General features: G+C 58.0%; 1 protein-coding gene across 1 annotated transcript in view; it reads right to left on the reverse strand.

Moving 5' to 3' along the window:
- Nucleotides 1-3,867: 3,867 nt before the first annotated feature.
- Nucleotides 3,868-25,161, reverse strand: part of PPARGC1B (PPARG coactivator 1 beta) — a 46,840-nt gene continuing 25,546 nt past the window's right edge. Inside the window, exons 2-12 of the mRNA XM_066560358.1 lie at nucleotides 18,358-18,531; nucleotides 15,592-15,801; nucleotides 13,737-13,847; nucleotides 11,973-13,023; nucleotides 11,432-11,468; nucleotides 11,006-11,070; nucleotides 9,858-10,605; nucleotides 9,317-9,392; nucleotides 8,478-8,599; nucleotides 8,050-8,204; nucleotides 3,868-6,503 (exon numbers count right to left, since the gene is read on the reverse strand). Coding sequence (XP_066416455.1) covers nucleotides 6,400-6,503; nucleotides 8,050-8,204; nucleotides 8,478-8,599; nucleotides 9,317-9,392; nucleotides 9,858-10,605; nucleotides 11,006-11,070; nucleotides 11,432-11,468; nucleotides 11,973-13,023; nucleotides 13,737-13,847; nucleotides 15,592-15,801; nucleotides 18,358-18,531 — 2,853 coding nt within the window. The 3' untranslated portion in view covers nucleotides 3,868-6,399. The remainder of the gene's footprint in view (nucleotides 6,504-8,049; nucleotides 8,205-8,477; nucleotides 8,600-9,316; nucleotides 9,393-9,857; nucleotides 10,606-11,005; nucleotides 11,071-11,431; nucleotides 11,469-11,972; nucleotides 13,024-13,736; nucleotides 13,848-15,591; nucleotides 15,802-18,357; nucleotides 18,532-25,161) is intronic.

Raw genomic sequence — 25,161 nt, forward strand, 5'->3', positions numbered from 1 at the left:
GTCAGGCAGCTCCTGTGCCAGCAGAGCCCAGGGCAGGATTTGGTGTCAGGTGCCACTGCTGAGGGCACAGGTGGGAGCTGGGACTCCAGAAAACAGCCCAGGACAGCTCAGCAGGCAGTGAAATGGAGTCCACACAGTGGGCACTGCACACTGGTCAGGAGCAGCAGCCTGGGGTGGGCTGCCCCCACTGCCAGGTGCCAGCCAGCCCAGGGCACCAGCAAAGCTGTCCCTGTTCACAAAAGCGCCTGAGTGACTGATTTTCCCCTCCCACAAGGCACACTGTGCAGGGAGATAAAGAACACTGCCCCCCTCCACTCCAGCAGCCTCTGAGCCACTCCAAAACAGCTCCAGTGTGTGTGAAAAAGAGTTGTTTTATCACAAAGTTCTGCCAAAATAAAAACAGGCCAGCTGGGATTTATCCCAAATGGTTGGAAGTACTTGCTGGGACCAAGGGAACTGATGAACTGGTGTCAACATTTACCATCCCTTCATGCAGATTCTAGGTCTGCTTGCAGGAATTATCCTCAAGAAACAATTGTATTCAATAAACAGATCAGTGCTTTGTTTTCCAGGAAGCTGTCTGGGAATGCAGTGTTGGAGGCACAGGTCAGGGTGTGAGGACAAACATCAGCTGTGGGTCTGTCCCTTCCTGCAGGCCCTTCCCTTGTGTGTCCCTGTCCCTCCTGGGAACTCACTCCTGTGTCTCTGCTCCACATGTGCCTACCCTGGGCACCCCATCACTGGCTGTCCCTGCTGCATTCCCACATTTCCCCCCTCCAAATTCATATTTTCATCTGTCTGGGCACTCTTGGCATCACAGTGCCTGATGTAGCTCGGAAAAACATTCCTCTCTGGTGGCCTTGAAGGCTGCTGGTTGTGGAAAGCAGCCGGGAATGGGCTTCCCGTGGATCTGCAGCAGTGGCAGGGATGAGGGGCTGGCTTTGGGATGGGAGGCAGGTTCCAGCTCTGTGCCCAGCCTGGGGGACCCACGCTGGGCTCCCACAGATGTGCTGGAGACAGGCAGGTGCCGAGCTGCTGCCTGCATCGGTGCCAGTCAGCAAAACCCAGCAGCTGGCACAGCTCACCACCTCACAGAGCTGCTCCTTTCGGGCTGCTGGGATCCCCCAGCCCGGCAGCTTCACTGACCCCTGCTCTGGATAAAACCAGTGCCACCCCTGCAGCCTGGTGAGGCCTCACAGGGCATGGCTGGCACGGGGCTCCCGTGTGCCCGGGGGAGCTGTGCCTGTGCTGGGCCTGCCCCTGCCTTCCAAACATCCCTCCCACAGCCTGGACTGCCCCAAGGACCAGGACACCACCAGGACACCAGGACACCAGGACACCCGGACACGGCCCTGCCTCCGGGAGAGCACTTTGGCTCCCAGGGCCTGCTCCCCTGGCTCCAGGGGCTCTCCAGCTGCCAGCCTCAGCTGCACGGCTGCTGCATCACCACCTGCAGTCTTTTCCACATTTTTTCCTGCTCTCTTACTCCACTCCAGAATTTTTGAGGAGCATGCCCAGCTGCATTTTTCACCCACTCCATCTGAGGAGTTTCTTCAGGAAGGGTCCTGTGGCAATGGCACCATCCAAGTGCAGAGTGCAGAGCCCAGGTTTTTCCTGCATGACTTAAACTGGGAGAAGGCACACCTAAAATAGCAACAGACAGCAATATTCCCAGGCAGGAGCTGCATCCCTGGCAGCTGGCAGGCTCTGCCACCCCCTTGGCCCTGGCACAGCCCCACTGCCAGCCAGGCAGAGCAAACCACCTCACCCCGAGCAGATTTGCATTAAAAACTAAAGTATAGCAGCACAAGCTGGTTCCTTTTTTTGTTCTTTCCACTTTATAGTATATATGTTATCGTTTATTTATAGGCAGATCACTTCACTATTTACAGTACATGAGCGTAGAGATTCTACAGTCTTTTTGATGTAAACAAGAAACTCCACGGCAGGGGAGTCTGGAAAAAGAAGCCAGTTCTGAAGTATTTACACAATTTAAAATAGAACTTTTATACCCACTGGATAGATATAGAGAATACATTGAGCGATTTGGTTAAATTATCTATGAAACTATAGAATCTGACAATGTAAAAATACAAGAAAACGTTCTCTCATTTTAGAAGGTAGACAGTTAAATCACACTAGAAATAAATCTCTTTTCTTTTTTAAAAATAATAACAATAATAATAAAGGAAAGGCATAAGAATCCATGCCATCTCTTAAGGTTAAAGTATATTACATAAATAAGGACACAACAGAACGGAACTGGGGGGAAAATTAAGTGAAATATAAAAAAACCACTACCAATTAAAAAAAAATACTAAAAACTTGATTCTTAATCATAGAGGGATCAATTCTGCTTTTACTTACTCTGCAAGTAGAAAATTGCAGAGTTAAGTAATACTTAGCATGAGCAACAGAGGCAGAATTGGCCCCTAATAATTATGAGCAGTGTCCTTTTACATTAAAATTAAAAAAAAAAAGAAGAAAAACACAGAATTTAGCTTTTTAATATAAATAACAAAGCAGATGTGCCCCTTTTTAGGTGAAATTCTTACACCTTTCTGAAGAAATGCATCAATTGAACCGTTCTCTCTTTCTCACATGCACTCACACACTCCCTCCCCAGCTCCTGCTGCTGCCCCTGGCCCCGGGGAGGGAGAGGGAAGAGGAATGAAACCCCAAAATGAAACCCCAAGGCTGCATTTGGCTCTGTATTGCTTGAGATTGTCAGGGATGGACTAAGAACAGAACGGGTGTCGGGTTCAGCTCCAACACCGGTACCTCAGGACCCAGCAGACCTCCAGAAAGAAAAAAAAAAAATCCCCCAAAAAAGGAGAAAACCGTGTTGATCTGCAATTGCAAAACCCATTTGCATGGTGCAGAGCTGAGATCAGACCCAGGACTGCAACAAGGTGACTGAGCTGCTGCTTCCTGAAAGATGTGCAGCCCTCAGCTGTGCTGAAGAAATGAGAGAAACCTTTGTCTTTGGGGCAGCACCCGACCTAAAACCTGGGATTGTCCTCTGCATTCAGCCCACACACTCAGAAACGTTTGCTCCTCCCTGCGGAGCCTCAGGGACACGCTGGATTCCAGCCAGAAACCTGCTGCCCCCAAGAACAACGAGTTTTTCTGGGATAAACCTGTGCAAAACAAGCAAAGGGGCATTTTATCAGAAACTCTTCACACATTCAGCATTTGCCCACAGCACCTGCAGGAAACAGCTGGGGGACGTTCTATACTTACACAGTTTTAAAAAAATAAATCTCCTCCTGACTTATTGCCTACCAGAATAAACCCTTTTGCTCCCAGTTTCTCCTGCCCATGCCCAGCCCCAGCCCTTGCAGGGGGCTGGGGTGTGAGGGGTCCCACAGGCTGGGTGGGATGGAAAGGCAATCCTTGGGAAAGGGGGGATCCCCAGTCCCTGGCAGCTCCTGCAAAGCTCTGGGCACCTCTGGCTTCCCTGGCAGCAGTGCCTGGGCATTGCTCTGCTCCTGCCTCATTTCCCTGTCAGAATCCAAACCTTAGGCAGCTCAGGAGGGAGCTCTCACCTGCTCCTGTGCCCGACCCACCTTCCTGCAGACTCGAGCACTGTGAGCTAAAGACACCTTTAGAGTTAAAAAAAAAAAAACAAAAAACCCACAAAATTAAAGAAAAAAAAATCAAGTGGAAATTTATATTTCACCCAGTCCTAAGAGGTGGGGGAAGCCCCAGGGCAGGCAGCGCACAGCCCAGGGGGCCCTAAGCATAGTGCATAAGTCTGGAAAGGAAAGATTTTTTTGGGGAGGAGGGAAAACAAACCATCCCAAGTGAATGGAAAAAAAAGTAAAAAGAAAAAAAAAAAAAAAAAAAAGAAAACCCAACCCCACTTATAGGCTTCAGGCACCACAAAGACCACTTATTGCATCTCTTCCTACCCTAGGGCTGCAGTACTGATGAGCTCTGTGCAGGACCAGCCCTCCCCTTCCCCAGCACCAGCCTTGGGACCCAGCAGCTGGGCTGGGGCCCACCCAGGGCACCCGGCCACGGGAAAACACTGGGAAATTCTGGGTCTGGGTCCACCAAAACCAGTGCTTGGGAAGTGACTGAGTGATCCCCTGGTGTGGGCTGGAGCCCCCCAGCTCTGCACTAACCCTTCCCCTCCACCACCCTTGATGCATCCCCAGCGGGGCCCAGCCACGGGTGCCCCCAGCTGAGTGGGAGATGGAAGAATTCCACTTATTTGCTTTTCTTTTTTTTTTCTTTCTTTTTTTCTTTTTTTTTTGTTGTTTTTTTTCTTTTGGATTGATCGTTTTCTGAAAAACATCAGCACAGCACAGGACAGTACTACCCACCCTAAATGTGTCGCTATATACATTCTACATAAGCTCTATAGCAATCACATGTAAACATCATCATCGTGAGGAAATACTAGGACAGAAAAAGGCAAAGCTACAATGAGGCAATTGCCAATAGCAGATGCTCAGTCTCGGCCAGAGCTGCTCGTGGTCACTAAGGTGAGATGAGAACCGGGGCATTTTGGGGTGGGAGAGACGCCAGATTTCACTGCTGAGGCTGGAAGGGCACAAGGACTGTTCCCTGGCAGCGATGGTCACCGGCGGCGGGGCGGGGACCCCGCGGTGGCCTCTGGGCCCCGGCGCTGCCGGGCTGGTGTTGTCAGAACCACGGCTCTCCCGAGGGAGCAGCCAGGGAACTGTGCTGGTGTCGGCGCTGCCGGCATTCCTGCTCCTGCCAGAGCCCAGCTGCGCTCCAGGGCCCACCCTGGCAGGGCTCCGGCTCCTGGCCTCGCATCTTGTGCCATTTCCCAGGCTTTGGTCGCTCTCCCTGCAGGACGGAACATACCCAGGGAAGCAGGGATAAAACCCCCAGGTCATGGGGAGGGGAGACCCCAGGAGACTCTAATCTATCTATTGGCAGAGTTAAGGCTATAATATTCTATCTACAGAGGATGGCTGAATCCCTAGTGGTCTCTGGGGCTCAGAAATAAAAGGAGAAGGTGGTGATGGCTTGAGGAGCAGCAAGGTTCCCGCTCCCTTGGGAAAACGGTGCCTCTGGCCGGCTGGTGGTGGGCTTTGCTCCGGCTGGTGGGGGGCTGTGTCCCCTTCCCACCACACCCACACATGGAGGGCAAGTCCACAAGTTCATTTTACACTTCAATCCAGCGCCGAGGGCCCTTGGCCAAAGGCAGAGCTGTGCCCCGGGGCGCTGGATGGATCCGGGGTGCGGGTGGGTGCTGGGACGTGTATGGCTTATCAGCTACGGGGCAGGGTGCTGGGTGGGTGCTCAGTGTGGCTGCTGTGCCTGCCCCGCCTCTCTGGACTTGGGGCTGGACTTACTTTGGGCTGGGCTTACTTTGGGCTGGGCTTTGGGGCTGGCTGCCCAGTGGGAAGCACAGACAGGTCTTCTCACCCCGCTTGCTTTGCAGGGTGTGGAAGCGAGTGTGGATCAAGCCACAGGGCCTGGCCAGTCTCCCAGCCATCCAAGGAGCTGGAGAGGAGCCAGCTCCTCCACATGGACCGGAGACATCCAGCCCCCAGGCTGTGCCAGCAGGACCCATGTGCCCAGCTGGCTGCAGCCCCCCAGCCCCTCTCTCCTGGCTCCAAAGGCAGCGGAGGCTGGAGCAGCACTGGCTGCATCCCTCTCCCAGCCTCTGCAGCCTGCAAAGCTGCATCCACCACCCACCAGCACCCAGCTCAGCATGGGGGTGATGCTGGGGGCTTGGGCCACGCCAGCACGAAGAATGGCTTTGACAGCAAAGTGGGTGACCCCGGGGCAAGCACCGAGCACCCCGGTTTGCCAGCAGGGGAGGCAGGGGAATGTCAGCTCTGTGACTGCTCTGACCCCCCATTTGCTGAGTGGCAAGTGCCTCATTACAGTGCATAGTTAAAAATCAAGGAAGCGGTACAATAAATCTGAATTACAGTACATCTGAGCCATAAATACATTTTTTTTAAGTATATACTTTTTTTTTCTTCTCTTCTTCTATTAAAAATTAGTTTATAATCCTGATTCTATTCACAATGAACAATTTCATCATCACACACTACGGACAAAAAAATGTTATGGTGAACACAGCTGCAACTCCACGGCGGGAGCATGGGCAGGGCTGGGAGGGGGAAGAGGGGCCGGGGGGCTCCTAGGCTCACCCTAAAACAACCAGTCAGAAGCAGAGGGGGGACTAACGTGTGGCAGTGAGACATCAACACCATGGGGACTCACAGACAGAAGCAGCTTTGTTCAATGTAAACATCGATCAGGGGACAGCAGTCTCTCTCTCGCGGGCGTGCTCTCGCTCTCTCTCGCTCTCTCGCTTGCCATAGACTGAATAATTTCTTTGAAAACGTAAACATATTGGAAGTGCCTTGACTGAGGTATTGAGGTATTCCTCCAAGGTTAAGGCTGTTACCGATGCAGGCTGAGCTGGGCCTCCTGCAGCAAGCTGTCGAAATCCATGGTCTCGTACTTGCTTTTCACCGGAGCTGGGGAGGACTCGTCCGTGCCGCAATCTGGGGATGGCAGGGACAGAAGGCAGCCGGGTCAGGGATGGGGATCAGCGTCCTGTCTGCCTCATGGGGAGGGAAACTGAGGCACAGCTCACTGCCCTGCTACTGCACAGCCAGGCTGGACACAGCGGTGATGGTGGCACTGAAAGGAGCTGGGGCACAGGGGCTGCAGCCAGGCTCAGCTGGGCAGGGCATACACCACTGGCATTCACTGCCAGGGATGGAAAAATCTCCTGGGTGCAGCTGAATTTGGAGGGGCTGACACAGGGCCATCCCATGGGAGCTGTGCTGGTGGCAGAGCCAGCCTGCTCCACTGCCAGCCCTGTGCCAGGAGCTGAACACAGAGTGTCCCTGGAAAACCCAGGGAATTCAGCACACAGCAGAACTAAGGCTGCCTAATTTCACAGCAGCATAACATTTTGGGTGTATATGTTTGATTAGTGTGGTTGCATTTCACCTCTGCCTTGGGGCTTCCCTTCTCATCCTGTACCAGGATGAGCAGGATTTCAGGAATGAGCTGGGCTGTGCAGGAAGGGGGTGACTGGTGGCTCTGCAGAAATCAGGTGAGGAGCACTCAGGGGGCTTCTCTTAGGCACAGGGGACAGCTCTGGCCCCCCTCCCCACAGCACTGCACAATCACCATCTTCCTCACAGGGTGCTATCTGGTTCCTAATTGCTCTGTGCCCAAAATGGGAGGCTCTGGGATTTATTTAGATGAACAATGGACATTTGTGCCCACAATCAAAGTCGAGGGATGGCTGCTCTAAGCAGAGCAGATACTGCAAAGTGATAAAAAAATCAGGGAGTACTTGAATCAGATGGGGCATCTGGAGGTAAGTCAAGACTTGGGGCTTTATTTTCTGGACCTCAATCAAGTAATATCCAGAACCCTTCAGCCTCTGCAGAGGGTACAGAAATAAACATGCAGTGTTGGTGAAACACCTGAAGCAAGGAGGGCTGGGCAAAGCCTAGGACACATTTCTCTTGCAGGACTAGCACAGGGTTTGGCTCCTGGCCCTCAGCTCAGGCTGCAGCCCTGGTGACACAGTCACTGAGACCTTGCTGAAGCACTGAAAGGATTAATGCGAGCACAGCACATTTCAGTGCTGTCACTTTGGCTCCAGAGTGCATGTGCAGCCTGGTGAATCTGTCCTGCAGAGCAGCAAACCACCCACATCACCTCCTGGGCTAATGAAATGTTGCTGACTGCCTTCTCTAATGCCTGGGCAGGGAGTTTTCTGCTGGAAAGCCTCCAGCACTGTGCAGAAACTCAGCAGACACAGGATGGGCTGTGCTCAGCTGAGACCCAGCACCCCAGGCTGTGATGCTACATTTTGCAGCCAGCAAAAACCCTGAGGCCTCACACCAGTTTCTTTCCTTCTCCCCAGTTCCCCAATCCTCCTGTCCCATGAGCCATAGGAAAGGCAGTGGGCTTCTCCTGCAGGCTCTGCAGGCCTTGGGGATCCCTGTGTGACCAGGGCTCAATGGTGCACTGTGCTCTAAAAGCTCTGTGCTGATAAAAGAGACAAAGCAGCTGCTGCTTCCTCACCCAGGTCAGCATATCTGGTCCAGAAGAAGCGCCCCAGGCCACCAGAGCTGAGCTGGAAGGAGGGCTCGTTCCTCTTCCTCAGCGAGGGGCCGTTCTTCAGCGATAAGGCGGCGTGCTCGGAGTACCGGTACGTGATGAAGCCGTACTTCTCCCCCCTGAGCAACCAGAGAGAGAATTCAAGATGTGATGAGCTCCACAGCCCTTGTGATGCAGCATTACACCCCTGGCCCATCATTCTTCCACTCCTCCATCCCACAGATGCCCTTGGAGCTCTGGACACACTGAATGTTCTTGACAAAAGCACCAAGACCGAGGGCTCGGCTGACCCAGGGGATTGATGTGGCACTGCCTGGCAGTGCTGTGGGGTTTGAGGAGAGGAGCTGCCTGTAGCTGTTGGAGCCCTGGGCCACAGCTCACTGCCCACCCACCTGTTAGTCCTGGTCAGGACCTGACACTCCACGATTTCACCAAACACCTCGAAGCGTTTCTTCAGCTCGCTGGAGCTCATGCTGCTGGAGAGGTTTCTGATGTACACCACCCGGCCTTCCCCCTGCCAAAGCAACCAAAAGCTTTCAGGCTTGGACCCTGCACCTCTGTGCTGCTGATGGAGGAGCCCCTGCAGCCAGACTGGGAAACACTGCCATGGACACAGCCTGACATCTCACAGTGTCACCCCCAGGACAGCCATAACCAGGCTGGAGCAGCCACTGCCCCCTTTTCTCTTTTAAAATTCTCCTGCATTCTTGCAGCTTCTCCTGGCAAATGTGGGATATAGTCCCAAGAATTGCCAGGGGCAAAATGCAATTGCATTGCAGGAAGAAGTGCCAAAGCAGCATGTGTGAGTGTGAATGTGTGTGAGAGTGTGTGTGCACAGCAGTAGGGAGCACCAATTTACCCTCCCACGTGCCCACTCCTCTCCCAGCTCCCACCATGTGCCCACAGGTTCTCGGTGCACGAGGATGCAGCAGGGCCATATTTGTGCCATCAGGGATTCCCCAGTTCACCCCACAAACTGCCAGTGCCAAGTGCACGGAGGCACCAGCGTAGGAGGCTCTGGGCATCCCTGTGCCAAGGACTCCGTGTGTTGCCAATCGCTGGCGGCTTCTGCTGCATGTTGGGTTTTCCTCCCCCCACCACCCCCTGTCCTTGTTTAACACTGGCCTCGCACCAAGGGATGCCGAAGCCACGGCTAATGGGCTCCACTGCTGCTTTTTGGAGCAGGAGATGAGCCGAGGGCTGTGTTCCCATGGGGTCCCCCCTCACTTACGATGGCCTTTTCCCGTCTCTTCTTCAGCTGGCCCCGCTGCCCGCTGCTGCCCTGACACTGCTCGCTGTTCTCACACCTGCAAGGAGGGACAGGAGCTCAGCCTGGGGCTGGGGGAGCTGCTGGGAAAGCTTCAAACATCAGTGAGAAGCTGAGACACCTATAGGAGTGGGTGAGCACTTGGGGGCACTGGGAGCCAAGGAGAGACTGGGGTCTGGACTCACTGGAAAGGACACTGCAAAGTTTCTTCTCATAGATGCCAGGGTGTCCCCAGCCAGCACCTGCCCCTTCCCAGGCCTGGGTCCAGCCCATGTCCTGCCACCCATGGAACCCCCTGGCTGCTTCAGTCCTCTACTGCTTCCTCAGACCATGGCTGACACTTGCAGCAGTGGCTGATGCAGCACCAATTATTTTCACAGTTTTTCTTTCATTATTTAGCATCTTTACTTCTTGTGCCAGCAGAGCAGAGAGCACTGGGGGTGCCCTGCATCACGCTGAAAACTGAGGGGACACAACCAGTGCCAATGTCCCCGTGTCCCCGTACCTGAAGGTGCGTCTGCTGGCAGGTGACCGTGACCGGCAGCACGAGGAGCCCGAGCTGGACCTGCTCCGGGAGCAGTAATGCAAACTGCTCCTGGAAAGGGCACTTCTCCTCAGGCACAGCTTGGTGTCGCCGTGCTCCTCCTCTTCCTCCTCCTCTTCCTCCTCATCCTCCTCCACGGGGGAGCCGCTCTCACTGCAGCTGTCCTCGAAGACGGTGTCGTACTCGGGGGTCTTGCAGAAGACCATGTCCTCGTCGTCGAGGGCACTGTCCAGAAAGCCAAAGTGCTTTGTTAAGCTGGCTCTGATCTCCTGGTCTCTCAGCTGCTTGACGCCGTCCTTCCAGAGCATCTCAGTGCCCATGTCCTTGCCGAGCTCCAGCCCCTGGTAGTGGGCGGCCGGGACCCTCCTCTTGTGCTCCGTCTCCACCTGGCTCGGGGGCTCCCACGACTTGAGCACCTTCCTCTGCAGGGCAGGCTCGGGTTTCAGCACCTGGCAGTAGTCGTGGTCCCCGAAGGAGCGGGAGAAGGGCCGCTTGAGCAAGCCCTGCTGCTCGGGGAGCGGGCGCGCCCGGCTCAGGTGGGCGAACAGCTCCGTCCTCTCCGGATGCTTCCTGGGGGCTTTCCGCGAGGCTGCCACGTCCCCGGGGCTGGGGGCCATCCCCTCCTCCTTCCCTGCCTCCTGGGGGATGTCTGGCTTGTACAGGTCCTCCTCGGCGGGTTTGTATGGCGGAGTGGTGGGCGGTGTGAGACCTGGACCCCCCAAACAAAGGGCAGGAGTCAGCTCTGCCCCCTCCGGCCTGCCCTGCCCCACCCCTGTCCTGGGCTGCCCCCACAGCCTCATCCAGTGGCACCTGGGGGAACAAGAAGGATGCCTTGATCCCAGTAGGGACCAGAGGACTCTCCCTTCCCTCCTGGCTCATGCAGAGCTCCCCTGAACATCTCCTCCCACCCCGAACACATTCCCCTGAGCTGCTCCTGGTGCTTGGATGTGGCAGTGCACAGCAGGCTCCTGTGTCTGCACTGTGAAGGGGATGAAGGTGCCCCCTTGGCTGGGCAGGCTGGAATGATGCCTCCAGGCTAAATTTAGGGTGAATGAACTCCCTCCTAGAGTACATTTTTATAAAACTAAAGATTTCAAAGCATGTCCTACCTGCAGTCCCACACAGCTCCACGGTCAGCATTGGCTCAAAGTTTCTCTTCCCAAAGGTTGGGTCACTGGAGAAGAGCAGAAAACCAGGAAAGTGTTTAGGTGAACACAGCCCCAAAACCCAAAAGCAAGCAGAGAAAAGACTTCACACAAGCGAACCCTCCCACTTTGGCTGGTGTCTAACAGAGTAACCCCACAAGGGCAGTGGGGTGAGCAGCTCCAGGGCACACACAAAATGCCCTGCCCTGGGCATGGGACTCTCCCAGCTCCTCGCACCCTGTGGCTCCCCACAGCGCCGTGCCCAGCAGTGCAGCTCCCTGTGCTCTGCAAACACAGCTCCCTGTGCTGCCTGCAGGGGCCCTGCCCAGCCACACAACCCCAGGCAGTTTCCAGCCCCAGAATGGTTCATCCAGCCCCACCTGCACTTACGTTTGTGCCAAGGACAGCGTGAGACACCTGGGTGTTTCTGAAAGGCAGGAGAGAAGCAGGTTACCAGTGGGGCTGTACCCCTGCAGTGCCCACTGAGGGCTCTGCCCACCCCAGAGGGACAGCTCACACTGCCAGGGCTGAGCCACTCCTGCACTTGCAACTTGCTGGGGTTTTGGGGCACCACTGCAGCTGAACCCCAGAGCCGAGACCCAGGGAGAACCCACAGGGAAAAACCTGGAGGGATGGGGCAACCTGGTCCCTGCTGGGTTATGGCCACACCAACTCCTCCACCTCATTACAAGGATGGGCAAACTGAGGCAGAAGATGCTCATGGATTGAAAAAGCACCCCAAAAGAGAACAGACCCCCAGCTGTCCATGCATGGGACCCCACAGCCAGGCAGCACAGGAGGCTGCTCACAGCTCTCCTGCCAGCTGAGTGCCCAGCACCCGGGCAGCATCACTCGCCCACGGCAGGGATGGCACGGGCAGCACGGGCACGCCGGGGACAGCGAGCACAGTGACAGTGCCCAGGCCCCTCACCTGTTTGCTCCAGGAGGGCACAGCGCCGGCTCTCAGGGGCCACCTCTCCATCCCCCAGGGAGCCCAGGCAGAGGGGCTGGGGCTCTGCCGACGGGGCCGTGCCCCCCACCTCCACTTCGGCCGCCGGCTCCTCGGCAGAGAAGCCCTCCAGCAGCGGGCAGGGCACAGCCTCCCTGCAGCCCATGGGCACGGAGGGCTCGGCGTGGGGCTCCTCAAGGAAGGAGAGCCAGTGCCCGAGCTCGGGGTTGAGTCTCTTGGAGCGGCGCACGGTGTAAACAGCGCTGTCCTGCTTGAGGGGCGCCTTCCCCTCCTGCCTCCCGGCATCGTCCTCAAGGGCCCCCGGCTCCCGCGGCGCCTCCGCCTCGGGGCCCTGCCGGGGCTCGCCCCTCTCTGCTCTGGCTCTGGACGTGCAAGTCCCGCTGGCATCCTCCCCGTCGGGCGGCACGGGGGAGCAGGAGCCGGGCGGCCGTGCCAGGGCAGCGTACACGGGCTTGCCCAGGCGGTATGGCTTGCTCACATCGCACAGCAGGTCCCGCGCCAGCAGCTCCTTCAGGATGGAGAAGGATGCTCCGGGTTTCTTGCAGCTGCCAGCTGCCTGCCAGGCGCAGCCCGGCCGGCTCTGCCCGGGGGCACAGTCCGGTTTGGCTCTCTTGTAGGGGCTATTGCAGGGCTGGGGCCGGCCCTCGGCGGGGTCGCGGGCGGGCAGCTTGCGAGGGGGCAGGCAGTAGGTGTGCATGTAGCGGATCAGCTCCAGCACCGAGTGCAGCTCCCCCTCGCAGGAGAACTGGCTGCCCGGGCCGTCCTCCGCCGAGGACAGCGCGGCCGCCGAGTCGCCGGAGCTCAGCGAGTCCTCGCTGGAGTCGCTGTCGTCCTCGTGGTGGGCGCAGTCACCTGGGGACGGGTGGTGGCCGCTGCCGGGGCACTCCTCAGGTGCCTGGGGGGCTTTGGTCTGGGAGCAGGAGGTGCTGGAGGTGAGGTGCCGGTGCAGCTCCGTGCAGCTGCGGCTCTGAGCCTGCGGGACGCTCGCCCTCCTGTCCCGGGGACCCTCCACCTTCCGAGAGGAGAGAGGAGAGTCAGCTCTGAGCCCCCCAGCCACGACCCTGGGGGGAGGCTGACAGAGCCCCCCCACACCCTCACACCCCCCAGCTGTGTCTCACCAGCACCCCGTGCTCCCTGGGGTCAGCCCCGTGCCCCGAGTGCTGCCCCTCCTGCAGGCAGGGATGCTCCTTCTCCCCAGGAGGGATCTGCTGCTCTTCCCACACAATCTAATTGGCCAGGCCTAATGCACTGCACAATTACCATTAGCAAAGCAGGAAAATCTCTGGTGGCACCTTCTGCCGGGTTTCAGATCAGCTCAAGTGTTGGGGTGGGCTCTGCAGTACAACAGGCAGAGACTCCTGGCTAAAGGCCTTGGCTTGGGCTGAGAGTCAGCAGGGAGGGGGGCAAGGGGGTGAACAGAGATGGAGCACATGGGGTTTTCACAAAGGGGTGCTCAGGGATGTTGGGAGAGACCAAACCCCCCTGGGTGCAAGTGAGATCAAGGTGCTTCTTAGCACAGCACAGAGTCTAAAGTTTTGCAGAGCCCAGACTGCATCAGACAGGGAAGGGAGCACTGCGGGTGACAGTCCCTGCCTGTTCCCAACGCCCTGCCCAGCCCAGAGGCTGCTCACAGTCCCCAACACCATCCTTTGGACCAGCTCCCAGGAGGTGGGTGCTGCAGGCACCTCCCTGGAGGTGTGTGTGCTGCAGGGACTCAGGGAATACCTTAGTGCAGGGCCGTGGGGGCCGGGACTTTGGGGTCCCTGGGCGCCGGGCGCTCCCGTCCCGCTGGGCCTCGCAGCTCGGAGGGGATGGAGACAGGAGCAGCTTCTTCAGCTGCAGAGAGAAGGGGCAAGAAAAGGAGTCGGCATCGCAGTGAGGGCAGGAGAAAACGCCCCTTGGCTCATGTGTGAGCACGTCCATCCCCGAGCATCCCACCCAAAAATGGGGCAAAAAAGTATCAGGCAGGGAGGGTTAGGGTTAGCACCCCACGTGGCTGTGGGGCAGGTGCCTGGCTGTGTGCAGCCCTGTGGGGGTCAGGGTGTCCCCACAGCATTCAGCCCAGGGATCCCCAGGCAGGCTGGGGCAGCGTGCAGGAGGGAATTTACTTCCCAGGGACAACCCCACTCAGGTCAGACACACAGGAGCTGCCGTGGCATCCCAGCTTCTCACTCCATCAGCTCTGCCCTGAGGTGACAGAGGCTTTGCACTGGTGTGAGTGATGGGTTTGGACAGATCGCTGAGTCCCCGTGTGAGGCTCATTTAGCCAAAACATCCAGAGAGGGCCTCGACTCATTAACGAGCTTTCAAGGCTCTTTGGAGATGCGAATCCCCGTGGGATCTGTCAGGATCTCCCCCAGCACCGTGTCACACCCATGGGCGCTGCAGCGGGCTTTTCCCCAGCTTGCCCGCAGTGCCACCCCTTCTGATGGCAGGGCCACCACTTTATCCTTCTACTCAACCCCAATTTTGGACAGGGGGAGGGAAAAAAACCCCAGACCCCACACCCAGCAACAACAGTTGAGATTGTGCCCGTGTGGCGCTAACAACCGGAGGCGACAACAGCTCAACAGCAAGACGACTGCGTAGGCACCCGGGACTGCAGGAGAGACAGGTCTGGGGGGTTAGGGGCTGATAGAAAAGGGGTGCCCGGGTCAGGGTCTGCCAGGAAATGCCAGCCGGGGCACCCGAGGCTTTAGGAGAGAGGCTCCTGTGGGTGGAAGCGCCCAGCTCCCTTTCCCCCCCGCCCCTGCAACGTATACATCCTATATATACACATATAGGTCATGTGTGATATATACCCCTGCGCGGGGCGTGGGCGGTGGAAATGCACGCTGTCACCACTGGATGTCACTCCTCCCCTTGGCTGGGATTGTGGGGACACCCCGGGACCGGGCTGGGGGCTCTGTGAGTCGCAGGAGGGAGCAGGCTGGGTGTCCTGTGCCAGGGAGCCTCCCGGGCACGGCAGGAAACGCTCCCATTTCAGGGAGGGGAGCGGGGATGGAGCCCCAGTATTGCAGGGAACCAAGGGGGATGCTCCAGCCACCAAATCTGGAGGGACTGGAGGCCACACAGCCCCTGAGGAATGGAATGCACAGGGAGGGTCAAACCCTCCCACTGACAGCCGAGGGCAGGGGCTGACCCTCAGGCAAGCCCCTCTTGTGACAGCAGGGAGCTCAGCCCAGGGCAGAGCCAGGGGGAAAAGCCACCACTGCCCATAGGCACGGGGCTGGGATGAGCCAGGGAGAGCCCCGGGCAGCCCCACGCCTGCAGAGGGGGTTAAAAGCAGGTGTGGGTGTGCCAAAGCCGCCCCCAGCCCTCTGGCACCCGCCCCTACCCCGCCCATGTAGGTTTGTATACACACAGCTGGTTCCCGTGAGGATGGTGATGGAGGTGACAGCAATGATGCAGAACATGTATACGTATACAATACAAGTAATATGCTTTGGTATTGACGGTTAAAGAGAGTTTTAAGCCTAGAATGAAAAAATTCAGACCTTGGCTTCCTATCATACCCATGCAGCCGGCTTATCTGGGGCTCATCCAAATCCACCTTAAACAGTAGGAAGTGGGTTCTTACTAGAGACAGCTCATCACCCTCGGGGGCCGGGGGGCCCCCCGTGACCGGGGCGGTGGGTTTGGGGGAGGGGGCAGGTGAGGTGGTGGCAGGGCTGAGCGTGTCCCCCTCTTCCATAGTTCGGAAGGCAGCCAGGCCCATGTCATCTCCCTGAATATCATCCAAAGTCTCGGTCAGGGCTGCCAGCAGCGCTTCGTTCTCGCTGTCTATTATCTGAAAGGAGCAGCAGAGAAGAAAGAGGGGGTTAGGCTGGGCACAGGGTCCCCAGGATGCTGCATGGGGGACAGGGACCAGCAGAGCCACACCAGCTCCCACCCTTCCCAGTGACCCCACTGTGAGACCTGGGAGAGGAGTGTCCGTCTGTCCACCTGCACCCCAGCAGGAAAAGAATGAACCAGAGCATCTTCTCTCCCCACAGGGCCTCCACCCCACCATGAGGCAAACAGCAGCAGATAAAGGATCTGTCAGGAAAAAGCTCCTGGCCCAAATCCTCCTGACTCTGCAAGTGCAAGAGCTGTGAGCTCAGCCAGGGCTGCCCAGTGGACAAGAGGGCACAGCCTCCCAGGAGGGCACAGGGGAAGCTCTGCCCGGGCTGCACCACTGGCCTGATGCCACAGCTTGTGACAAGAACCACTCTGAGTTTTGTGTTCACTGAGAGCCCCCAAACGCAGGCACCTCCAGCTGCTCAGGGGCTCCCAGCCCTCCCACACTGGTGCACCCAGTGCTCTGTGAGAGATCCTGTCCAGAGCACAGCCCCAGTCACTCCCCAGTCTCCCATCAGCACCCCCAGATCACCCTGTTCACCCAAAACTGGGTCAGGGGAGCTGTAGTGCAAGGCCCACCTCACCCAGGGCCAGGGGCTGCTCCTGCCTCCTCCCTGCCCACTGCTCCAGCTTGGCTTGGGCCCCTCCTTTCTCCTGGGCTGTGGCTTTGCTGATGCACCTCCAGCCTTCCCAGTGCCCTCCCAGTCCCACCCAGCCCCCTGAGTTCCCTTCCAGTCCGGCAATACAGTGCTGAAGGCCAGGAGAGGATGCAGAAGCTGAGGAATGGCTGGAGTGAGCCAGCAGCTCCTTCTTTTTGGTCCTCCTCCATCACAATCTGAATGTAAACCATGTCCAAGGAGAGGCAGGCTACCATCAGTGATAAAATTAGCACGGGGGTAAAGTCAGGCTCACAGGCAGGACTGCTGCCTGCACACAGCCTCCTGTGTTTCTCTCCTCTTGTTTGAAAATTAAACATCTTTTGTTCCATGCCCTAACCTTGCTCGCAGTTCCTAGAGCAGGCTCCAGGGAAAGGCAGCAGGATGCTCCATTTTTGGCTCAGTTTCTTTTCCTCCTGTTATTGGCACGAGATTGCTGTGCATACAAGTTCAGTGGGATACATTTCATCATACTCCACTGCTCCTCATCGGCCTGGCTTTTGCATTTCTTTTCTGTTTATCTTTTCCCCAGGAAGTTCATGGAAAATATGCATCTCGTGATGAAGGTCCCTCAGCTGGACTGGACCATTTTCAAGCACAGCATCAGCCCAGCATAAAAGCCAGAGGGTTGTTATTTTATGGGCAGGTTAGAAAATATTGAGGCTTTTTTTTCTCATCTCCTTGTTTAAATAGAAATAATCCTCCTCCCAAAATGTAACCCAGGGTTGGTGATTAGCTGGTACCAGGGGGTCACAACCTCCTTGTGCAAGGGGGTAAAGGTTAGGAGGGCACAGAGACCCCAGCCCCAAGGACAGGCACATCCAGGGCATGGCACAAGCTTGGGCAGGGCGAGGGGGCTGCCCAGCCTGCTCTGTGCCCAGTCCCCTCTGCATCTCCCTGCTTCCAACCTGGCTGTGCTGTCAGACAGCCCTGCCCTGCCCTCACAGCTCCAGGAGATGAGAGACAGGGGCAGAGGGACATGGAGCAGTCCTGCCTGTGCCCAGGAGCATCCCCTGGCCCAGGAGCATCCCCTGGCCCAGCTCTGCACCGTGCTGGCACAGCCACGGATCCATCCCGGCCCAGAGCCGAGGAGAGGAACACAGGGACCCCAGGGACAGAGGGGCTGCCAGAGCTGGGAAAACAGAGCAAGGGGCTGCTTCCTGTGAAGGAACAGAGCAAGGGGCTGGTTCCTGTGAAGGAACAGAGCAAGGGGCTGGTTCCTGTGAAGGAACAGAGCAAGGGGCTGGTTCCTGTGAAGGAACAGGGTGAAGGGGCTGCTTCCTGTGAAGAACCAGGGTGAAGGGGCTGTTCCTATGAAGGAACAGGGTGAAGGGGCTGTTCCTATGAAGGAACAGGGTGAAGGGGCTGGTTCCTATGAAGGAACAGGGTGAAGGGGCTGGTTCCTATGAAGGAACAGGGTGAAGGGGCTGGTTCCTGTGAAGGAACAGGGTGAAGGGGCTGTTCCTATGAAGGAACAGGGTGAAGGGGCTGCTTCCAGCTCCTGGGAAGGGAACTTTCCAGTGCTGAGACCCCCGCACTGCCGCCCTGGCATTCCAGGAATGGAACAGGACACGCTGCACCCCGGCTGCAGTTCCAGTGAATAATGCAGCACAGGAGGGCTGCCTCAGCAGCCTCCTCCTCCTCCTCCTCCTCCTCCTCATTAGCCCTACTCCGCTTGCCCCATTTAGAGCCGGTGCACAAATTAATGGAGCACTAATCAGCTGGGGAGGAGATATTAATAGTCCTGTGTGTGTTCCCTCCTGCCAGCCTCCCTCTCCCCCTGCTTCCATCCTGGGGTGCCTGGAGAGCTCTGTGCTCCCTCCTGCCTGCACCCAGGGGGGATGGGGTACCTGGAAGAGCTCGGAGTCGTCGGTGCTGTACTGGCTGGAGTCGGTCTCTGAGTGCTCCCCTCCCCAGTGCAGCTCATTGAAGCAGCCAGCAGAGTCCAGGTCGCCGGCGTCCAGCTGGGACAGATCGATCTCGGGGAAGTCAGAGTAGAGATGCTCCTCTCCAGACACCTCATACTGCACACAGGAGAGGACAGAAATGCTTGAGACCAGAGGAGCAGGCACTGAGGACAGCAGCAGCCCCCCCTGTCACCCAGAGATCCACCCAGCCCTGCTCCAGCTCCTCTTCCCACACAGGTCCAGGCACTGGCAGGGTGTGGTGGGCACCTTTTCACCCATTCAGCCTGGCACTGGTCACTGGCGCAGCCCCACAGCTCCACCACACCCCTGCTGGTGTCCCAGCTGTGCCACAGCTGGAGCTGCTTGGGAAGAGCCTCATCCCTTCCCAGTGAGCAGATGGTCAGGGCACAGCACAGCCACAGCACAGTCATGGTAGGGGCAATTCCTGCCCCTGGTGCCCTAAAAGTGACATCCAGTGGTGGCCTGGGGACCAGCAGAGGACACCTGGGACAGCAGCACACAGGGCCAGCCTCACAGCTGCTGCTCACCCTGTCCCACCACATGGCCCTGGAGCACTCAGGACACCCCTCAGGGAAGCTGCAGATCCCAAAGCACCACCAAGGCAGCCCAGAGCTGCTCCCTGCTCCCTGCAGGGTGAGGACAGCATGGAAATGAATGGATGTCTGAGAGCACTCAGGGTGATGTGAGCTAAAAATCTCCATTTAACCACAGAAAGGAGCTGGCACCTGCCCCACTTGGGTTCCAGCCACGAAACCCCAGAGCTGCACCCAGTGCCCGAGGGAGCTGGGGCTGGCACCAGCACCCACTGCCCGCCCTGGCATCTGCACCGTGCCTGGTTCTGCCTCAGTGTCAGGGTAAAACACAGGGAAGGGTCTGGTGAGACTCCTCCCAGCACTGCCTGCCCAAGGAGAGGCTTCTGGCAGTGAGGGAAGCAAGTTTATTTACAGAGCAAATGGATTTTGGAGCAGGCAAACATCTGAGCATGTGAGAGAGGCTGCGGGGGAGCATGGGGGCCCCTCCTCCTGAAGCACCCTGGAAGGGTCTCCTCCATCACTCAGTGGGAAGGAAAAGGGATTTCAAACCCAGCTGCAGGAATGGGAAAGACAGCTTTTCTCTCTTTCTCTTCTCGTTTTTTGCTCTTCAAATTGGGATAATCTGGGATTACTGGCTGTGTTCCCCCAGGCTGAGGAGCCTGTCTGCCACGCTCCCCACCACATCCAGGACACTCCAAAGGACACTCCTGTGCCCACACTCGCTCCCTTTTTGCATTTCCCACCTGCTTCCCACCCTGCCCCATCCCAGGGGAGGTGGAAAACAGGGAGAGCACCTCGGAGGGCACAGCAAGGGCAGGGAGAGTGGTTTTATGGCCTGAAGGTGAGCCAGTGCCATGCCCCAGCCATGCCCAGGGGCTGCAGGGGATGCAGGGAGCCCCAGACAAAGCTCTGGGAGCTGCCCCTGCTCTGGGGGATGCTCTCCCAGCACCCTCCCTTCACCTTTTTGCTGGAGGGATGTGTATCAGGTAGATCCCACAAGTGTGGTGCCACAAAGAGTATCGGGCACCCCTGAGGGCTCTGGGAGCTGAAACTCCTCACTGGGCCCCCAGGGATGGGGATTTTCTAACCTGTCCTGCAAAAACCTCTGTTCCCAGGTGTCAGAGCACATGCAGCAGGTCAGGAGGCCCCACTGCCAGCTCTGGAGCACACAAATGCTGCCTTCCCCCTTGTTCTGTCCCTCTGCCCAGACTGCTCTGGGATCAGATGTCCTCTGGCCTTTCAGATGTGTCCCTTACCTGCTGCGGCTTGTCCCTGCCTTCCTGTCCCTGCTCCAGAAGAAGTCTTGTGACAACTTTGTCTCCCCCTTCTCCCCAAATCTTCCCATGGGAACACAGGCACAGGTTTTTATTTTTAGCCAAGCCATACATACACAGCTATACGTGTGTCTGTGTGTGCGTGTGTGCGTGCAATTAAAAATAGCAGAGCAGCCAAATTCTCCTGCTCCTTTTGATATGCCACAAGGGAAAAGATCCTGGTGCTGAGATCACAAGGAGCAGCTGACACCAGTGCTCGGGATGTCTTTTGATCAACTCCACAGATGTGACATGTCCCCATTGGCAACAGGGCTGGGTAAAAATAAACCCCTGCAATCCAAGGCTGCTGAGCTGCCCTCTCTGGGCACTGGGGGCAGGACTGCCCTGCCACTGCCACTGCCACTGCCACTGCCACTGCCACTGCCATGCTGGGGATGCTCCCAGCTTCCTGCCTCCCACGGGCCTGGAATGCCCAAACCTCAGCTCTGTCTGTGTGGAGCCTCCTCCTCTCCTCACTGAAAGACACGGGGACAGCCTTTGCTTGGTGAGGCCACCTGGATGGGCACCCCAGCCAGTCCCCTCTGCTGGACAGTGTCCCTTACCCAGCCCAGCCACCGAGGACCTGGGCTCCAGAGGGAGCCCACCACACCCAGCCCATGGCCCTGAGCCCCTCTGGGCTGTTCCCAGGCCTGGGGAAGGGGCAGCCCCTGCCCAGCTCGGGGGTGGCAGCAGCAATGGGGACACTGCCTGTGGGCACGGGACCTCATCTGCTCTGACTGTCCCTTTTCCCACCCTCTGCACTTCCTGCTGCCTTGGGAGAGGAGTGAACTTTTGTTCTAATTTTACTCGGGACTTTGTAGGAAGATCAGCCATGGGTTCTTGGTGTGCAGCCAGCAAACACCCATGGAGACATGCTCAGAGCCTGGGAGGCATCCTCCAGCCCAGACACCTGGCTGTGCTGCAGCAAGGCTGCCACCAGAGCTCTGCCATGTCTGAGCAGCCCCTGCTCCAGGGAGGAGAGCTCCTGCTGCCTCCTGGGCCAGCATCCCTCTGGCTCTGGGTGCTCTGGGTCAGCGTCCCTCTGGCTCTGGGTGCTCTGGGCCAGCATCCCTCTGGCTCTGGGTGCTCTGGGTCAGCGTCCCTCTGGCTCTGGGTGCTCTGGGTCAGCGTCCCTCTGGCTCTGGGTGCTCTGGGTCAGCGTCCCTCTGGCTCTGGGTGCAATGTGCTCCCACTCCCTGTCCCTTTGCCATGTCCCCAGTCTGTCCTTCCCAGGGCAGTGGCAGCACGAGGAGCTGGCACAGGGTTAGATCCATCTCCCTGCCTGATTGGGAGGGTGTTCAATGCAGGCCACAGTCTCTGGTGGGCCCAGAAGCTCTGGGGACATGTCCTAGGCTGGACCCACAGCCACTGGCTGGAGCCACATCCCAGGATGTCCCAGCTCAGTGATGGCTCTGACGCCCTGGGGACAGCAGTGGGACATGTCCCTTTCAGTCCTTCTCTTTTGGAGCAGTGTGAACCCTGGCACGTGAGGTCTTATCTCTGAGGAGACACCAGACTCCTCCCCAGGCCCAACTCTAATTCAAACACTGGATTAACGAGACAGGAAATGTTTTCCTCTTTTTCAGTGTCAACCTGGGCTCCCCAAACAAAACCCCTGCAGTCAGCAGGACTGGAGAGGCTGCCTGGGGTCAGCTGCATCCGTGAGCCCAGGGAGAGCAGGAGCTGCCAGGGAACAGCAGCCTGAACAGGGCAAGCAAGGGCTCAGCTCATTGTGTGCTCTGTGAGCTGCCTCAGGAGCTGGGGACAGCGCAGTGACCGTGACACAGAGCCCTGCAGGTGCTCTCCTGTCTCACTCCAGCCCTGCCAGAAATTACCCTTATCTGCACAAGCCCTGGGTCCAAGCCCTTGAAGTCATGGCCAAGAATTCTGGTGTGGGCTGTGGGCACAGGGGGATGGCACACGGGGCTGGTGCTCACTCAGCCTGCACAGGGACAGCCTCTGAAGTGCTGCTGGCCATGGGCAGCACCTTCCAGCAGCCTCATCCTGCATCCTGCCCCTGTGACAGGGGTGCCCTGTCACTCATGTGCCATGGGAAAAGGGAAGCAAAGAGGCAGCACCTCGGAGGGGCCGAGGGAAGCAGCCAGGGACAGCAGAGCCCACTCCTCACTGGGAGCAAACAGTGACTCAGCTCCTCCCTGCAGAGCCAGGAGCCTGCCCAAGGCATTAAGGGATAAATATCCATCCACCCGAGCTGCAGGCACTGCCCCAGAGCAGCCAGCAGAGTCAGGCTGGCACCCACAGCAGCAGCAGGTGAGAAATGCTGAGAACACCAAGTGCTGCTCCCACCAGCCCTGCCCCGGCCCCAGGGCAGCTTCTCCCTCCTCACCCTCACCAGAACTCGGAAAGAAAATCCTTGGGCAGGGGTTTTGCAGAGTTGTCTGGGCTTATCAGGGAAATCCGGAATCACAGACTGCTTCAAACGGGGATTACAGCCCTGCAGGGAGACAGCAGGGTGTTCCTGGGACGGGCTGGCACCAGGGGGCTGGCACTGGCTGCCTGCTGTGGCACTGGGCTGGTTGCTGTGGCACTGGGCTGGTGTGACACTGGGCTGCTGTGACACTGGCTGCTGTGGCACTGGGCTGGTTGCTGTGGCACTGGGCTGCTGTGGCACTGGCTGCTGTGGCACTGGCTGGTGTGACACTGAGCTGGTGTGACACTGGCTGCTGTGGCACTGGCTGCTGTGGCACTGGCTGGTGTGACACTGGCTGCTGTGACACTGGCTGGTGTGGCACTGGGCTGGTGTGACACTGAGCTGCTGTGGCACTGGCTGCTGTGGCACTGGCTGGTGTGACACTGAGCTGGTGTGACACTGAGCTGGTGTGGCACTGGCTGGTGTGACACTGAGCTGGTGTGACACTGGCTGCTGTGGCACTGGCTGCTGTGGCACTGGCTGGTGTGACACTGGCTGCTGTGGCACTGGCTGGTGTGACACTGAGCTGGTGTGACACTGAGCTGCTGTGGCACTGGCTGGTGTGACACTGAGCTGGTGTGACACTGAGCTGGTGTGACACTGAGCTGCTGTGGCACTGGGCTGGTGTGGCACTGGCTGCTGTGGCACTGGTTGGTGTGGCACTGGTTGGTGTGACACTGGGCTGGTGTGACACTGAGCTGGTGTGGCACTGGGCTGGTGTGGCACTGGGCTGGTGTGACACTGAGCTGCTGTGGCACTGGCTGCTGTGGCACTGGGCTGCTGTGACACTGGGCTGGTGTGACACTGGCTGGTGTGACACTGGCTGGTGTGACACTGAGCTGGTGTGGCACTGGCTGCTGCGGCACTGGGCTGGTGTGACACTGGGCTGGTGTGACACTGGGCTGCTGTGGCACTGGGCTGGCTGCTGTGGCACTGGTTGGTGTGACACTGGCTGGTTCCACACTGAGCTGGTGTGACACTGGCTGCTGTGGCACTGGTTGGTGTGGCACTGGCTGCTGTGGCACTGGCTGCTGTGGCACTGGTTGGTGTGGCACTGGTTGGTGTGGCACTGGGCTGGCTGCTGTGGCACTGGTTGGTGTGACACTGGCTGGTTCCACACTGAGCTGCTGTGGCACTGGCTGCTGTGGCACTGGCTGGTGTGGCACTGGCTGGTGTGACACTGAGCTGGTGTGGCACTGGCTGCTGTGGCACTGGCTGCTGTGGCACTGGCTGGTTCCACACTGAGCTGCCTGGTGCAGCACTGGGCACAGCCACTCTCCCTTTCAGGCAGGGCTGGGTGCCTGCAGACCCCCAGCTCCCTCCTGAGCTGCCCCAGAAGCAGAGAGCAGAGTGAGGAGGCTCTGGGGGCACGACCCACAGTGGGACCAAGCCAGGGCTGCACCCTGCTGTCCCCACAGCTCCCAGCCAGGGGACACGGCCCCCACGGTGTCACCCATCAGCACCAGCCCCTCATCATGCCCAAGGATGTGCCAGCTCTGTGCCAGCCCAGAGGGAGGAGGGATGTGGGGCACAGCCTGGCTCCAGCACCAGGGAGGAGGGCAGAGGTGGGAATGGAGGAGACAGCTATAAATAAGTGTAAATACAGCAAGGAGGCACCTGGCCAGAGCGGTGAAGGTCACCAGAGTGTGTGCCAGCAGATAAGCAACCCCCCTGCCCAGTGGCATTTGACAAAATGTCACTGTGAATGAGGGAGAGGCGGTGTCAGGTTGTGCCTTGGCCCTGTCACCCCCTGACACCCCCATATTTATAGCCTGAGAGCCCCACAGTGAAGGTCCCTGGAGGTGAGGGGACCCTGCCTGCACCCACAGGGAGCACAGGCACAGGCAGGGCCCTCATCCCCTGCCCAGGCTGGGGGGAAGGCCCACAGGAACCTCCCAGGCTGCACAGAGCAGAGACACCTCTCTGTCCTGCCAGGCATTTTGCCCTCTGCCCCCTGTTAATTTTTAATTACTTTTTTGAACTTTCTGCTAATCCGTTTTAACGATTCAGCCCAGCCAGCAAGAGGCAAAAACTCATTTAAAACCTGGACTGAGCAAACAGCAGCTCCTTCTTCCTCCTGAGCCACTCCAAACCCACTTCTGCTGGTCCCTCTGGGTGCAGCACGTGGGAGCTGCCCACGCTGGGCACGCTGTGCCAACACAGCCTGGACTCAGAGCTTGGACTCAAAGGTTGGACCTGATGACCTCAGAAGTCTTTTCCAACTGAAATGATTCTGTGATTCAGTGGCACACGTGGAGCAGCTGCCCCACCAACCCAGCCTGAGATGTGCTGGGTGGGAAAAGGGGTGCTGGGTGGGAAAAGGGGTGCCCAGTGCCAGGCTCTGAGCCCCAGGCTGAGCACAGTCTCATTCCTTGACTTTTGTCTCACATTAGAAGGTGTAATTAAGATCAACCAGGAGATGCCAGTAATGGGAAATATTAAACATTAA

This window comes from Molothrus aeneus, chromosome 15 (assembly GCF_037042795.1).
Source record: "Molothrus aeneus isolate 106 chromosome 15, BPBGC_Maene_1.0, whole genome shotgun sequence".
NCBI classification, from domain to species: Eukaryota; Metazoa; Chordata; class Aves; order Passeriformes; family Icteridae; genus Molothrus; species Molothrus aeneus.